The 17,765-nt window shown below is 37.2% G+C and overlaps 1 protein-coding gene across 3 annotated transcripts in view; it reads left to right on the top strand.

Annotated features, from left to right (window-relative positions):
• The window catches only part of LOC149796913 (uncharacterized), a 64,675-nt gene extending 55,351 nt beyond the window's left edge, over window positions 1-9,324 (top strand). For all 3 annotated transcript variants that reach the window (XM_089961591.1, XM_089961592.1, XM_089961590.1), the window contains one exon: window positions 5,469-9,324. In XM_089961591.1, coding sequence (XP_089817717.1) covers window positions 5,469-7,004 — 1,536 coding nt within the window. In that variant the 3' untranslated portion in view covers window positions 7,005-9,324. The remainder of the gene's footprint in view (window positions 1-5,468) is intronic.
• The last annotated feature ends 8,441 nt before the right edge of the window (window positions 9,325-17,765 follow it).

Here is a 17,765-nt window from a genome sequence, read left to right as displayed (position 1 = left end):
TCCAAATGTTTTAGGCATTCGGCTCAAAGGCATGGCCAAGTAGCTCATCGAATCTTTAAACTGTACTTGTCCCACTTGCATGAAAATGATTTTGGCTCCGTTCAAAGTGACTTTAGGACGCTCGGTGCCATGTTCCGTATAGTATCTGAGAAGAAACTGTCCATCGTATCCGGAGAAATTGTGAGCCATCACCGTGGCATGACGATGACAATCTCCGTAACGTTCGATGTCCTCTTGGCTCCACGTCTTGTCGATGAGGTCTAAGACCCATCGGGCGAAATCGGCTAGTGTGTTCGGTCCTCGAAAGATTTTTTCACGCCCTCCAGGAATCTTGCTGCAATGAGGGCAATGACTCAAGATAGGTTCTTGAATGCACTTCTCGCACGCTCGATGAGCCACGCAGAAATTAGGAATGTGAATACCGGTCTCTTGCATGCATTAGAAATCGAAAAAGATGAAATTGTCTTTCTTCTTGTGACCGTCCTCTTTCACTGGTTGGGGTTGGTATTTTTGCACGTAACATTGGTGTTCCAAGTCCACGATGTGGTGACAAATGTGACATTTTTTGTTTCCTGAACATACGTGTGCCTTGGCACTATTGGTACGTATGCCTGGTCCACACGTAGGGCACAATCTCAGCAGTTGACAAGAACATTTCTGCTGTGAACCTTGCATCTTCAAATGTTGTTAGTAACAGGCAGGGCTGACAAACGTGCGCAGACAAGCAGGACAATGCACTGTTTCTTGCCCTTCGCTCAGACAGGGTTGAGAGGCCAAACATCCTGAGCATTTCGATCCGCAATGTTTGTGTTGCTCTCGATTATTATAACCATGGTCACATTTCTCACAGTAATACTTGTATCCCAGGAATCCGGTGATACTGGTAATGGTGTCGAAATGGTCGTCGTGATGATAGAGGTGAATGTATTTTCCGTCCTTAAAGTCTTGGCCTCGAAACAACAGAGGTCCGCGCACTTCTTGAGGGTGCACTTTCAAGGTGTATCGTGGAGCTAGGGCATCTTGCAATTTTTGCATCTCAGGAATGCTACAGAGTGAGTCTTTGGACAGGCCTGTTTGTTGCAACAGAAGTTCTGCTTCGTTTCGTTGTTTGACTCGGTTCGATTTTCGAATGTTCTCCCAGTCTCTTTTCCGTTCCACCGTGTCGTTCTTGTTGACATAGGTGCGTCCCACCACGATAGCCCTGGCTAAACACATCTGGTCTTGAGGGTTGTTAATTCGGACGAGGCTTGTTTTGGTGTTACGAAGGCCGTCCACCAATAAGACCTTTCTGCAGCCAGTCCCTTGAGGAGGAGAGACGTGGGTCATGTCCAGTGTGGCTTTTCCATCGGTGATGTCAAACTGGTCATTGGATTGTTGTACGTGTTGAATCTTGTCCATGACTTTGGAAGCGGTCAATTCTGCAGGGGTGCTAAACTCGATCCAAACAGGGGATTTCAAACCATCGTGTTGTATGGAAAGTCTCAAGCGATCGTCTTCTTTGGGTTGACATTGTCGCTTGAGTGTGGTAAGTAAAGAATCCCACACCCCGGTGATGAACCCTTCTGCTTTCTCTAAGGGTACGTCGGACTTGAAATCTTTAAACTTCACCGTGTATTTGTAAACCGTGGTTCTAAATTTTCTAGAGGAGCGCTTTTCCGTCTCTCGAATGGAATAGTATTTTTCAGGGTTAACTAAGGGTGGTGAACTTTGTTTAGAGGGTTCGGATTCTGGTTCACTCATGTCCTCTTCAAAATCACTGGCATGAATTTGTGCCAAGACTTCAGCTCTGGTACGAGGCGATAGATCACGTTTCTGCCTCTTACTTCCTTCTTTCTTCTCAGATGAATTGGATCGTTTCATCTTGATAGCAAAAAGTCAAATGACTAAAACGTAAACATGGAATAATTTATAGTCATGGCAGACCAGCGTATATAAAAGGGTATGTGTCTTGTCCTTCCACTATTCATTTCACTCTCAAACTGAGCACAACGATGGAAGAGACTACCCAAATCGAACGTTTCATCAGAGCGTTGCGAGGGGTCATTAGAAAATTTTCTTCAGACCAGCCGACGGACTACTCTCCTTCCTTTCGAGATAAAAGTGAAGATACTTGCTATATCTGTCAGAAGAAAGGGCATTGGTCTTCAGAGTGTCCAGACCGTCTAAAAAGAAAAAAAAGGGGTTAGAAAAGAGAAAAGTCAAGATACCTGTTATTATTGGTCAAGAAAAAGGACATTGGTCTCCAGATTGCCCTAAGAAACAAGAGGAGCAAGAAGAGAGGGATTCTGGAGAGGAAGAAAGTAGACAGGTGAAGAAAAAGAAACAGGAGAAGAAAAGAAGAAGGGAAGAAAGTGAGGATGAAGAGGAGGAAAAGACTGTGACGGTGAAGAAATTGAGAAAACAGAGAGAGTAAGCAAAGAAACAGAAGAAGTCTATGAACTTTTTAAAGTGCTATGTTGTGAATTGTGAATTGGATTGTAAATATTGATAAAAGAATAAATTAATTATATAAGGTAAGTGTCTTTGGGTTTTGATTTTAAAATAAGAACGTACACTCACACACTCATAAACAGGTACTATAGGGGTAAAATGGGTTGGGGTTTTTTTTTTGTTGTCTTTTTTTTAGTTTGAATCGATGTTGGCAATTGAAAGTCTATCTCTTTTCGAGAGACGTGGGTGGCCCTGAAAAGGGCCTTTTTTTGGTGTAGAGGTGAGTTTAAGCAATCAACTTTAACTGTCTTAAGCCTTTGCCACGACCAAGGCCTACTTCTGGACTGCGTACTGATGATGATGATGATGATTTGGTTGAAATCACTAAGGGTGGCACGGTAGGCTTAGTCACAGGGTTGGCGTGTTTAGCTCGGGAAGGTCGTATTCTCTTCGGTCGTAATAAAGAAGTCTGATACATTTGTTTCAGACTTCTTAACTCCGCTAAAATGTCTAACAGTACCGTGACCGTTTGATTTTCACACCCTTGTTTGTTTGCTGCTGCTGCTTCTTCTCGTTGTTTTCTTACCTCTTCTTCTTGCTGTTGTTGCTGTAGGAGATAAGCTTGTTCCGCTTCCTTTTGCTGTTGTATAAATTTCTCCAATTCTTCTTTCTGTCTCTGTCTAAAATTCTCCACGTGCGGTAATGAAGGAGACGAAGGTTCCGGAACAAATTCTTGCGAGGTAAGAAAATCCACAAAATCCCAATTCACCTCTTCTGAAAGTAAGTCCGGGTTCCCTTGGGCGGTCTCCACTGCTGGTGCACCCCAGTTGATCGTTTTCTGAGTTTCTGTCATGTTGAAAAACTGTCACATGGATTGACTACACACAGGCGCTAGCGAATCTATATAGGCCACGTGACGTCACAGACTGCTCTCTTCCGATTGGACGTGGGCTGACTGAAGTTTGTAACGCGTGTTTGGATTGGTCAATGAACTCAATCCGTTTCGATCCTTCCTCTACCTATAAATAAGCGCAGTTCACTGCATTGATTCACCTGTTCTCGGCGCCTCAACATGTGGACCGACGTTCAATCTTCTACGCTTGTGTCTTCGATGATGTTCAGGACGGACATACCGATGTATGTCCGATCCAAGTGGACAGTTGTCCATAGGACCGACACCAGTCTATTAATACGTAGGATTCACGTGGAGAGGCAAGGATGCCTCAAAAGAGTTTTAGTCTATGGACCTACCATTAGACGAAGCCTAAGACGAAGAAGATGTCGCAGATACCCTTTATGTTAAGGGCATATTAACATAAACCCAAAGACCCTTTTCAGGGCCACTCATAGGTCTCGAAAAGATCTTGACTTTCAATTGCCTAGCCCATATTTTTATTATTTTTTTTATTTTTTTTATTTAAAACAAAATAGAGACTCCCTCCCTGTTTCAATTTTTTGCCTGTTCCCTTTCCATAGACCCATCAGGTCGGGACCGTATTAAAATAGGGTCCAGACCCTGTTCCATTTCCCCTTGTCCCTAGATAGGCCCACACAGTATTCCCATGTTCCATTCCCCTTGTCCCTAGACAAGCCCAAACTCTATTCCCATGTTAAATTCCCCTTGTCCCTAGAATGGATATTTTTTTTCTCCCATGTTAAATTACATAGTCCCCAGAGTGGATATTTTTTTCTCCTATGTTAAATTTTACATAGTCCCCAGAGTGGATATACCCTTTTTAACATGGAAGTCCCCTAGTCCCTAGGTTGTCCCCATTCACTACTAATATGCAATATTATTTCTGATAGCTTGGACTGATTAATGTTAAGAGGGGAACTATTTTAAAACCATGATTTCCATCTGGGAACACGCCCACCCTCGTTTAGCTTAGCCAATTAGGATTGTTACTTTACCCGTCAAAATTCTGTTCACACCTAACGAATCAGAATGATAATTTCTAGTCCGCCTTTATAAATAACTATTCTTGAAAATGTCATTTTATGACAACTATTTCAACACAACTTACACATTTTTTCTCTGGTTTGTCTCCTTTTTTGTCACTTTACCGCTATGAACTTACGTTAACATTAAACGTTTGTCTGGCTCTAACTGTTAGACAAGAGGCCCCTAATTAAAACTCATTTCATGCCCAAAACAGAACAGATTCATTATTACAAGTTTGCCAAGCTAAGGCGATCCTAGCCAATACAGGCTGACCCCAAGGAAATGTACCACGAAATTTCTACAACATTTTGCACCATGACATATATACATAACAATGCATCCACGCATACATACGTACGTATGTACATACATACATACATACATACATACATACAGACATACATACATAGTATCTCTTGTAACTGGATCGGTCTTTAAAATTAGTTGAACCATCTGTATACAAGTCACGCTCTGCGTATTACGGAGTTATATATTTATAACTTGCTTCCCCTTACCGACTGGTACTAATTCGGTATAATATAACAAACATTGCATGATGCCGAATGACCTTATGGCAGTTTATGGACTGGTTAGTCACCCCCAAAAAGGTTAATTGACCTCAGCTTCGCTTCTGTTCATATAACTTTGGGGGAGGCGATCGACAGATCCACACACTGCCATAAGATCCTCAGTACCTTGCAATATTACCTGAAATTTATTTTTTCCATCCAATTTTAAAATTTAAGTTCTCTTGCAACGAGTTTAAAGGCTCCCGTTTTTTATGCAGCGACCGTATACCATACATCCTGGCCACAGTATTATGTTGATATTATTGCACTATAATTCTTAACTAAGTTTAAATTTGTAACACTTGACTGATCTGAGGTTTGATTTTTATCCAAGTAGACAATAGAAAATTTGAGCCAAGTTTGAACATTACTATCTTTCTTTAAACGCGTAACCTGTTTTGCTAACGTTAAATATTTTTGTGTATTTCTTTTCTCCTACGCTTTTTCGTATTACAATAATTATAAGATACGTTCATAATTCTGTTATAATTTATGTAAATATATTATATATATTTGTTTTCTTTCAGATGATGACTCATATCTTATTATCTTTCTTTTTGCTGATCTTGCAAACGCCTCCAACGGATAATGCTTCTCCATTAATCGTGTTTAGATTGATTCTTTCTGTTACCGAACGGCTCCCTATAATATTTGACTACAAAAAAATTGTAGAGGACATTATTAATCCAACAGATAATGTGGACACGCAAATGCGTGCTGTTCTTGAAATCTTGCAGAAAGAACAACATGAGATTAAAGTCATACTTATCGACTTACAGACTTCGGTTGACTTTTACCTGTACTTATCTCAAATAGGAAATGCACAAACAGATATATCCAGTGTTAACGAAGACTATGTGGAGTTGCAGAAGGCATCGAATGAGAATGACAGAAATTATATGCGTACCAACTTCATCGAAAACTATAAATCTCACACGGTCGAGACACACATAAGGAACCTCAGGGACCGAGCCAAAGGAATTTCTATATTTTCTCTAGAAGCAATGCCAGTTCTCCTTTCCAGAAAGTTAAAATGCAACATGACAGCGGTCAGACTTTTTCAGAAAGGTTATTTGTCTTTGATGATGAATGGATATGGGCTCAAAGGAATCTATATCAATATAACCGGTGGAGACGCAGAATCTCAGGTGAATGACTGGATAGTGTACATGAATTCGTCAGTCACTGGATTGCTTACAGCAGATCAAACTTGCATGGATAATTACAGAGAATACGCGTTACAGGATTTTGAAGGGATAGATTCGGTTCAAACGCTTCATAAAACGGTCCAAGAGAAATACACCTGGCTTGGAGCTTTCATCGCGAGCTACTCTAAAAGAGGTTTCCAGTATAATGCAATATATGCCTTCCACTCAAGGATCAAAAATGTGTTTGAGACAGAGTCAAAAACCAAAGTCATGGTGTTTTGTGAAAAGAAGGGCAATGGTTCAGCATACGATGAGACAAAAGCTAAGATTCTTCAGGAGAAATCGAAATACCAAAGAGCACGAACTGAAGAAGGCGACACCAAAGCTGCGATACATATTCTGGACTCAATTCTAGAGACAACCAGCTCTATTGGAAGTATCCCGTATGCCATAATAATATTCGCCGATCACTCTGATTTCCCTGTCAAAGACATTGTTACAGGTTATTGTGCTAATGAAGTTTCTTTCGAGATCATCTATGGCACTGTAAAGGAAAATAGTTTTTGGGTTTGGGAACAGCGTACGTACAATTATGTTAAATATCATGTACATATCTTTTTACCGACAGAGGTCATTGACCAACCAATCAATGTCTTTAACCCTAACACTAGTCCTAACCCCAATCCTAACTCTAACCCTAATGCAAACTCTAACCCTAATGCAAACTCTAACCCTAATCCTAATTCTAACCCTAATTCTAACTCTAACCCTAATCCTAATTCTAACCCTAATCCTAATTCTAACCCTAATAATAGCTACAAAAAAGAGCTATCTGCTTCCTACAGAGAAAAAGCATGCATGCCATTGTTAATATGGTTGGCTGTATTTGTCTTCTTGTATTTAAGGACATGGTAATAAAGGTCATTCTGTTTATCCTTCCTGTATCATAATGGGCAATTCAATGGATACTGGCGATTTTTCATTGGCGGATTCATTTTTTAAAAGTCTGCATACTCTGAATTAGAACTCTTGCAAATGAGCTATAAACGCGGAAAGGAAACTTTTACTTTTTCTTTTTCGTACAGTGACAAATTGTTAATAGTATTTATTCCTTTGCGAAGTTAACAGTGAAGGTCGGATTATATCCGTTTGGAAATTTTTAAGCTTGTTTGTGCTTAGGGACGTTTCTTTGACACACATCACTGTATATACAATTTTACATTATTTGAGAGTTATTTTGACATGTCCTGCAACGTTAAATAAACTGCCAATCTTAAATGCGATTGCTCCTGGCTACATTGGCGAAAAATAAAACGTCTTCTTCAAAATGAATTCTTGTGCAAAAACATCTGACCAAGACCTGGACATCATACGTTTTGTTCTAGCTTAGTTTTACCTTTGTATATTACATATTTTTACCTTTGTATATTACATATTTTTACCTTTGTGTAATTACATATTTTTACCTTTGTTTACTTACATATTTGTACGTTTTACCCATGATGTACATATGCCTTATCTCAGACGAATTCTGCCCAGATCAAACACAGCAGTCCGTCGATGTTTCTCTCTGGAGAGCAGTTATACTTTAGAGGGGAAAATAAATATCTAATTAAACTTTTGAAAATTAATTTCGCAAGGTTTCCAAATATCGGTAGTTTTTGACATTAGCTGTTACGGATTTACATTACTTACCAAGTATGTAGAGTTAGCTAATCATATTTTCCTCCGATTTGTTTGATGCAATATCTGGAAATTTATTTTGTGATTACCGTAACAAGCCTAAGGTATGTGCTATTTGTATTTACGTTTCCATTTATACCGTTGTTAGATTTTAGTGATCGATTGTCTGGTATGGTGAATCAGAATTGAGAAGATAATTCTCAAAACTTTATGATATCATAGACAAGTCTCGAAATCTCATCCCTATTTCTCTAGATATTTTCATGCATAATTGTTTAGAAATTTGAGCTAGGAATAATTCTGTGTAATTATGCGTTTGGGTCAATGTATTGTAGCATGTGTCATTAAATACCGATCTACGGCTAAGAAAAGTGGACTGATAAATAATACAGATATAAAGCAAGAAAAGCCCTGATAGTATGACATTTTGTATCGTTAATGTTTGGACGTTAGTTTTTTTCGACGAAAATTCTTTGTGGGATTCGCATTTTTAGGAACGCTGCAGTTCACAGAGACTGCTATCTTGAGCTTCCTGGAGGTAATGGATACATCGAGCTCAAGTCAGCCTCCCACAAGTGTTCGGCTTTGTTTATATCGTTCGTTAGTCACGCGCTATTGGACCCATTCCGTGTTAAAATATGTTCTTATATGCATCATTATGTAAAATGTAGCTTTTAATCATTTGTGTTATTAACATATTCTTTCGTTGTCTCTGTCTCAGAAATGTAATATTGTGACCATGAACAAATCTTTTTCATTGCTTTTGTAAAATTTCCTGTGGTATAGTTTCCTTGCAAGGAATTTTTTTGTGAAAAAAAAGGACTAGTGCATTCTGAAAATTAAGAGGATTTCGAAACTATCCTGTAAACAAATTGGGACAGATTTGCAAATTATTAAAATAACAGCCATAGAGGTTTTGGTACACAGTTTTCATTGATGACATCAGATGATATAATTGTAACTTAAACGCAGAAGATTTTCGTTCTTTTTCAATAACATTAGGTGGCGAAAATTAGAAACAATTGAATATTTGGATATAAATCATAACTATACATAATATTAACTTAGACACACACACACAAATTAAATTACCCGGTAGTTATTTAGATGACGTAGATAAGTGGTCCACACAATAAATATGTTACAATAATACACTTGTCTTAACGCGTATATTAAATGTTGTATGTAGTTGATGATCTTGTATTTGCAATGTGGCCACAAACATTGCTGTCTTACTGAACAACTTCACTCGCTTTATATTTTTTCCTTTTATGATGACATTAGCTCATACTGAAATATTGCAAGAAATAATCGGAAATAATTACAAAACCGTATGTAATGCAAAAATGTTACTCTTTTACATTTGAAAACTATAATTGTCACTAATTGTCACACAAAAATAGTTTGAAAAAGATACATTAAGAAATATAATTTTGTATGCATCGTTATCGCTATATATTTGCAGTGATTCTGCATAAAAATGGAATTGTATACATGGCTTGGATTTAAAATAAAAAAACTGTATCTGCTGTAAAGAATACAGGTGAAACGATACACTTCTTCCGTTTATCTATATGACTCACGATCTACAGCGTGCGATGCACAACATTAACTTTATGGTCTTTGTACCTTTCGAAGATCGGTCAGTAGTAGGGTGCAAGGAAATCCTTTCTAGAATAAGTCCGAGTATGGGGACGGATATGACTAACAACCAGATCCTTCACAATGTACCTTCTGCAGATGCATTACAACTATCGCAGCCACAGACACGTTTCTGTGAAAATGGAAATTATTAAAAGCACCCATTCCCCTTCTACAAATTAACATAGTGGAGTTTGGAATCTGACCCTTTTTTGTATCCCATCGGCACCTTCAGTCGCTGATTACATATATCAGCGTAAAAGGAGACATTCAAGACGTGTTCCCCATATACAATTTCAGTACTTCACAGATCATTTAATAGCCACTTTTGCGTGAAATTTCTGTTGCACTGTTTCTGTTTCTTTTGAGTTTGGATGCCAATGCTTCTGGTGTGTCACACAGTGACTGAACTACAGTTAGTTCCTATTGGTGCTTATTTCTGGTGTGTCACACAGTGCATGAACTACAGTTAGTTCCTATTGGTGCTTATTTCTGGTGTGTCACACAGTGCATGAACTACAGTTAGTTCCTATTGGTGCTTATTTCTGGTGTGTCACACAGTGCATGAACTACAGTTAGTTCCTATTGGTGCTTATTTCTGGTGTGTCACACAGTGCATGAACTACAGTTAGTTCCTATTGGTGCTTATTTCTGGTGTGCCACACAGTGCATGAACTACAGTTAGTTCTTATTGGTGCTTATTGTTTTACTCTGGACATGAACAAGCAATAATCGCTATCAAAATTGAATGTCGCATGTTTCAGTGCGTGAAACAGTGAAAGTGTAGCTCTCGTATTCAGTACAAGCACCCAAGATGTGAAGCAACAGCAACACGTCGTATAAAAATTGGTAATTAAATGATCAGTAAAGTACTTAAATCATACATGAAGAATAAAGCTGGAATGTCTTCGTTACATTGATATGAGTCGTCAGTGGCTAAGCATACTGTCGGGATGAAACAATCAGCGTGAAATTAGCGAGGTGGGTGGGCAAATTTCAAACCACGTGAGTTAGTCACCTGGTGGTGTAAAAGGCAAGTTGGTTTATGTCAACAGTAGTTTTGTCTTTTACTGACAATAAATGTGTGCCTGGTACGACTGTGTCTCGGATGAATTCTCAATATAAAGAATAAAAAGTTAAACGACTGAAAATTATTCGTGATTACTGAAGATTAAAGTAACTTGTCATGTGTAAGTATCGTTTCGTATCGATCCTCCACCTCTTGTATCGATATGAGTATCGATATAGAAAAAATGATATATCGATAAATCGCTTCACCCCAAGTTAAAAGTATAGAGAACTTTGTATTTGTATCAGTCTTGTGCATCAAATTTTTCTTGTAGAAATAAATAATATACGTTGTGTCTTCTTTCATAAATATAATTGTCATCGACTAATTTGAATTGTAGTAGACTGTAATAATCGTTATCAGATGGCTTTTGCCCTTTTTTAGGCTAATAAACCCCTATCGTGTTTAGAAAGAAAAGTGGGATTTATGTAATCATACCGGCTTAGACGTAGCTACTACACAGTTCAAGATATACTTCAAACTTCGGTATTTGACTAGGATATATCTATCTGTCGATGTGCACAACGTTCCAAGTTTTGACTCACTTTTAGAGACGAAGTTTTGTGGGAGGGAGTGTTATAAATTTTTAAAAGTTCGATGATGATTACCGACTCAAGTATCGACAAGTCAGCTGGTGTTGTGAATGTGACCCTTGAGTCGTGCTCCAGGGGTATATCGTTGCGGTTTCTGGATGGCAACTCAGTACTGAGATTCGTGTACACACACACACACACACACACACACACACACACACCTGGCGTAAAATATTAATTCATATATGTGACAGACTTTGACCCCTGTGTTTATCCTTTCCTAGGGAACTGACCTTAGGAGCACAAACTTTGGATGTGGGAATGGAAATGCGTGACAGCATGGGAATACGTGGTTTATAATCACTATAGTTTTGCAATATACAATTACGTCATAAAAGTCCTGCTGACTGTACCATTACGTCATATAAGGCTAGCATGAAATGAACAAAGCAATGGTACTAATTCAGAGTCATCCATTAAACTCTGTTGCAATGTTATTGTTTGAAATCATGAATTTATTTTCGCCACACGACGAATATATTCTAACATTTGTGCTCACTGAAATGACATATATATACTTCATTGATTGGTTTCTATATTTTACTCGCCCAGGCTCGCACAGCTTTGTTTATTACATTTCGAATCAACTGTTATTAAAACATTCTATTTATGTTTATAGAATTTAATAATAGAAATGAAAAAGAGAACTCTAATCTTTTTATGTTTTCTCTATAATGCTTTTAAAAACTTCAGACATATTTGACACATTGGCTACGATATGATGTACACGCCAGTAAAGAGCGTTTTGTATTGGGATACTGCTAGGAGATACGTGTATGTGACGTGGACGTTTTGTATTGGGATACTGCTAGGAGACGTGTATGTGACGTGGACATTTTGTATTGGGATACTACTAGGAGAGACGTGTATGTGACGTGGACGTTTTGTATTGAGATACTGCTAGGAGACGTGTATGTGACGTGGACATTTTGTATTGGGATACTACTAGGGGAGACGTGTATGTGACGTGGACATCCATATGATTGGCAGTACAAAATATAGAAATCAAAGTTCATCTGTTATATACTGGAAAGACTTTAACATATATAAAGATCATTATGTAGCAGAATTCGTGTCATGCATACATACATACATACATACATACATACATACATACATACATACATACATATCTAAAGTAATGTTAGTCCAAGTCCTTAATAAATATTCTACAGATTGCAACATCCCGTCAAAAAATTTGCCCTATATAGTTTGCTGTCCGTCGTCCATATGGCCACAGCCCTTAGATTAAAAACAATTATGTTGTTTTGTGGGGTTTTCTGCTTACTTGGAATTTTCTGGTTACATGGAAGGTTCTGCGCACATGAAAGTTTCTGGTTTCATGGAAGACACATGAAGTTTCTAGGTAAACAGATGTTTCTGACTACATTGAAGATTTCTAGGTACATGAAAGTTTCTTGGCACATGGACTTTTCTGGGCATGTGAAAGGTTCAGGCTACATGGACGTTTCTGGGCACGTGGAAGGTTCTGGGGACATTGACGTTTCTGGGCATGTGGAAGGTTCTGGGCACATGGACGTTTCTGATTCATAAAAGCGTCGGGGCACATGGAAAGTTTCTGGGTATATGGAAGTTGCTCGAACTGTTTTGGTACATGGAAGTTTCTACTAATTTGGTGAGTCAATTGATCTATGTCCCAAGTGTGCTGGTAGCAGTGACCAAATAATAATTATCTTGGTTATATTTTCATATCGGTGAGTAATTGCAAACGATAATGTTTTGGGAAACAACATAAGTTTTTTTGTGGATTTTACAGAAATATTTTTTTGAAATCGATTGTAAGAAAAGGTCGATTAAACTTATAAGCACTCTTTACGACTCAGATTCTCTTTGCAAAAACACCAGTAAAATGTCACACACTGATTCATGGGATCACTTTTCAATTATGAAATAGTTTGATGTAAACCAATGCAGAAGAAATCTTAGTACATTTTTTATAAACAAACTGAAGCGTTAACGACTGATACTTACCATGAAGAGACATAAAATTCAAAGCTAGGGAACATTATTGTCTTCTTTTTATTTTATTTGCTATGTATATTTAATTTATAATGTGTGCTTGATTTTGCATATGATTAATGGTTGTGGATTAAATTTTAGCATATCTGACTTTTGTCATAAATGTAAGTGGTAAAGATGTTTACGAGATTTGAGTTCAACGCTTAACTTGGTTTATGTGTTGGTGGAATTGTCCACTTTAGCTATTGCGTCGTCATGGGACTTTGGTAAAGAAAGAATTTATTCCTATGTTGAGACCAGTCTCTGGAGTCCATTTGTTATCAGAATTTACAGTTGTGTGCAAATATAATTCGTGAGGAACAATTTATTTTAACCATTGTTTGCAATTAGTAAGTGCTTGATGACATTTAGGTTAACGTGTTTATTTGGAAATATTGAAAACTCATTCAAGACTATTGGTACATCAGGAACTTCAAGATTCTATGTATATCAAAACAACTAAGACTATTTAAATTTTTTCAGAATATTCTATAATTCTGAACTTGTGGTAGGATATTTAGGACTCTATGGGATTTAATTCACAGTACTGTAAGTGTCTCTTAAATGTGTAATTTGTACAAGAGATTTCCACAACTGGAACGCATCATCGTTTCTGTAATCTTCTTCCATTTAAATTTTTTAAGTAAATAAAAGGGACAGAAAAGATCAAATTGGATTGGTGTTATCATATACATACTGACTTGTATATGGATTCGGATCGTTATCGTCATTCTCCAAGACGGGTCGAGTAACAATGGGCAGGCGACGGAAAAAGCCGAGCACGTTCCAATGGAAATATTTGCAGATCTGCAGCATCTACGTATTGCTGATATTAAAAAGAGGAAAGTGCGACAAACTGAGAGGTACGTGTTGACAAAACTAGGATTAAATTTCACTGCTAGAGTAATAAAGTAAAACGCAAACTTTCTTTACAGATCCTACTACATAATTTTATTAGCAATATTTAATTTCTTATTTCTTGTTTTTAATGACTTTGAAAACATTCTAGATAAAATTCTGCATTTCAGCTCCTAAACTTACAATAAAATGGTGACATATTTTCACTGTTTATAACGTATCTGACAAACCTCTTTAAATTTTGATTTAAAGATAGGATTTAAGGACACGAAATTAAAATTAATTTTTGCTCGTAAACATTTGCAGTATAGTTGATTAGCTACTTTTTGTTTACGACATGTTTAACAAAAGGCACAGAAATGAATCATGAGTGATAACCTTCCATTTTATTTTATTTTTTTATTTTTATTTTTGTTATTTATCTGTTTGCTTGTTTATTATTCTGCATTTTTTCACCGGCCAAACTTGTGAAAGTACCTAATGTAGGAAAAGTCAGTTATCTGAAATCCAATTTATCGTAACTTCTGCTACAAGAAAAAAAAACAAACAAGATTTTCGAAATATACAATATACTCACTATAATATACTCAATCCTGCTGGTGAGAAATTACATGTATGGGAGAAATCTGGGTGTCCTGAAGAATCCATGTTTGTGTATTCGTAGTAGTAGTAGAAGTAGTAGAAAAAGAAGAAGAAATGTCCACAATTATTAAATGCGTAAGGATTACTGTTGCTAACACTTGTTTTGTTCTACATTCAATGTCTGACTGATATACAGTACAGGAAAAAGCAAAATGGATGGAGTGTTGTTCAAAGATACCTCAGGTATTCATGTATATCTTCCCAGAGAAGTCCCTTTTCCTTCTTTGCATTATATCACGAAGACGAAAGAGAATATACAATAACTCTAGTTTCTCCTTAATCAGTTGTCCTTTCTGTATAATGTATGTGGTTCTGTAAGACTCGATGTATCAATATATAGCAAAATGACGAATAACTAAATTTGAGTCAAGGGAAATAGCTTAAATACCTATTTGTGAATGATAAATCAATTGCACGTACAGTTGCAACAATAATACGAGTACCATAAAGAAAGAAATGCTCAGCAGTACATGTATAGTCACAGAAATTATAAATAATTACTTTAATTGCTATTTTGTTGAGAATTTTAAATTATCATCTTAACGAAAAGTCTATAATAGTCCAACTACAAACTGCACATCTGATGGCAGATCTGGGACAATACAGTTTGTTATAAGTAATCATAGCATTAACCCTAATCTGCCGGCGTATAATGCGACGACGGATAGTGGTCTTTGCTCCATGCAGTTGTACTTGATTTATAAGCGAGTGTAGTCGGCTCACAACCATAAACTCGGTTGTGTATACTCTTAGATATGTTGAATTATGTTACGTGGAGAATGTTTGGTTTGGTTATCTTTATCTAGAGGATGATCGACCACGGCGTTATTGTCCCGATCGAGTCAAGAATAAAATACAATATAAAATTAATGGATTGAATTACAGAGATCTGAGCAGACATATGGAATAGAAGAACATGAGACCCAGTATGTAAAATATAACATTTAATCCATTACATAAACAAAGCGAAATTGAACATGGCACTTGAATGATACAATTTTTTAGAAATAAATTACCATACTATAAAAAAATACAATTAGCCTTTCTGATTATACCGATATAACAAATTTCATCATGCAATCGAGGAACGATCGCACTCATTTGCGAAAATGCCAGCATAACCTGGTTGCTTCCAATTCTTTCAAATTAAGCGTTGGTGACCGGTCAGAGTCACCGTTTTCCTTACCATCCTATCTCTGTCTCTCCAGCCTCCTTCATGTCATCAACCCGAACTTGGTTGTCTACTTTCTTTTCACACTGTATCGTGCATATATGATGTTATTTTTCCCTTTTCGATAAATACATAAGTACACAACCTAAATATTTGTCAGACATTTTAACTTCTGGGGCTGAACAATAATACCCACTCTTGTCACGTCAGATACTTTCTTATCGCAAATCAACAGAAACTAAGGCTACTTTGAGTCAATTGAAAGCTGGTACACACAACCCTATTACCAGGACATAAATGCCTCTCTCTCACACACACACACACACACACTCTAAATGTCGGTCGGCAAACATACGACTTCTAGGTTAGAAGAATTCGCTTTTAATCACACAAATGAATTAATGAATTCACATCTTATCTTAACTACCTTACTAGCTAATTAGCAATTCATTGACGTAATATTTACAGACATTGTTAAATCAATTCCTCTCTACATGATTTATATCATTTAAGACAGATAAATTCACACAATTCTCACAATTCGAATCAGAATATATGCATGGCATTCATAAAATAAATGATTCCCATAACATACAAATGAGCAAATTTGAAGAATTTCTGAACATTCATATCAAGAAAAGATTATATTTAATTCCTAGAATAAATGAGTCATATAACATTCAAGACATGAATGCAAACAGTCAACATCCAATTAATTTAAAACAGTGTGTGTGCGTGTGTGTGTGTGTGTGTGTGTGTGTGTGTGTGTGTGTGTGTGATTTGGATTTTTTACGTAGCTTTAACAACTTTTCAGTCATATCGATACGAAGTCTGCAGTGTGACAGTTAATAGTAATGTCTAGCACCGGGGCATCATGTAGCAGATACGTAGCATGATGTCCCACCCAGTCATTATCCTAACACCAGGCCGACCAGTCCTAACACTAACTTCTTAATGCTGATCGCCTAGCGAGACAGCTGCTAGTACCATTTTTATAAGTCTTTAGTATGACTCGGCCGGGGTTTCTATCCCGCGACCTCGTGTCTGAGGTGGACGCACTAACCACTAGGCCAACTGAGCGGTGAATGAATTTAAAACTGATAAATTCAACTAATGATTACAAAATTGTATCAATGAACAAATCGTATGAGATTGAGACAACGCCATATGCAAAACCTTTAATTCAAAATCACGTGTCAGCAGAGATACATTATCGCCCTTCAATACAATCTTATTTGCACACGAAGACATCCAACCCAAATCTGTATATCAGATATCTTTATGCTGCCTTTACCTCCAGTACGATACACTTTACATGACACACTCTATAGCAGTGATTCTCAAACTGTGTGCCGCGGCATACTAGTGTGCCACTAGTGTGCCGCGAGAGATTTGCAGGTGTGCCGTGGGAATTTTGAAAAATATTTAAAATTGCTAGCGTTTTGAAACCTTGAGCCTGGATGAGTTTTGGATCTCAATCAAGAAGTCATATCATGCAGTCAGCTCAAAAGCAATCAAAGTAATTCTGCCATTTGTATCTTCGTGGTTTTGCGAGTTTGGATTTTCAGCATTGACTGAAATCAAATCAAAAAAGAGAGAGAGACTTCTTAAAATCGACGGTGAAATGCGCGCTTGTTTGTCGACTTTGGTGTCTCGTTTCAATCTGATTTGCTCTCGAAAGCAGGCACATCCTTCACATTAAATTTAAAATTAAATATATATGTAAAACTAAATAAGTTCTTCACCACAAAAATTGTTAAATCTTTTCAGGTGTGCCGTGAAATTTTTTAGATCTTTTTGGTGCGCCGCAAGACAAAAATATTTGAGAAACACTGCTCTATAGTAATATAGCCGAATTAAAACATGTCAATTTCATCTTCAATATAAAGCTTTGACTCGGATGGAGGAGCATAAACGACCCCAAAAAATAAACGTTGTCATCAGTTTCAAAACGAGTTATCTCAGCTTGAAACAAAAGTATCTCATTTGCATCAGATTGT

Source organism: Sinohyriopsis cumingii, chromosome 6 (assembly GCF_028554795.1).
Source record: "Sinohyriopsis cumingii isolate HCF-2022 chromosome 6, ASM2855479v2, whole genome shotgun sequence".
In the NCBI taxonomy this organism is placed as follows: domain Eukaryota; kingdom Metazoa; phylum Mollusca; class Bivalvia; order Unionida; family Unionidae; genus Sinohyriopsis; species Sinohyriopsis cumingii.
The sequence above is the reverse complement of the archived record's forward strand: the minus strand, read 5'-3'. Positions and strand labels throughout refer to the sequence as shown.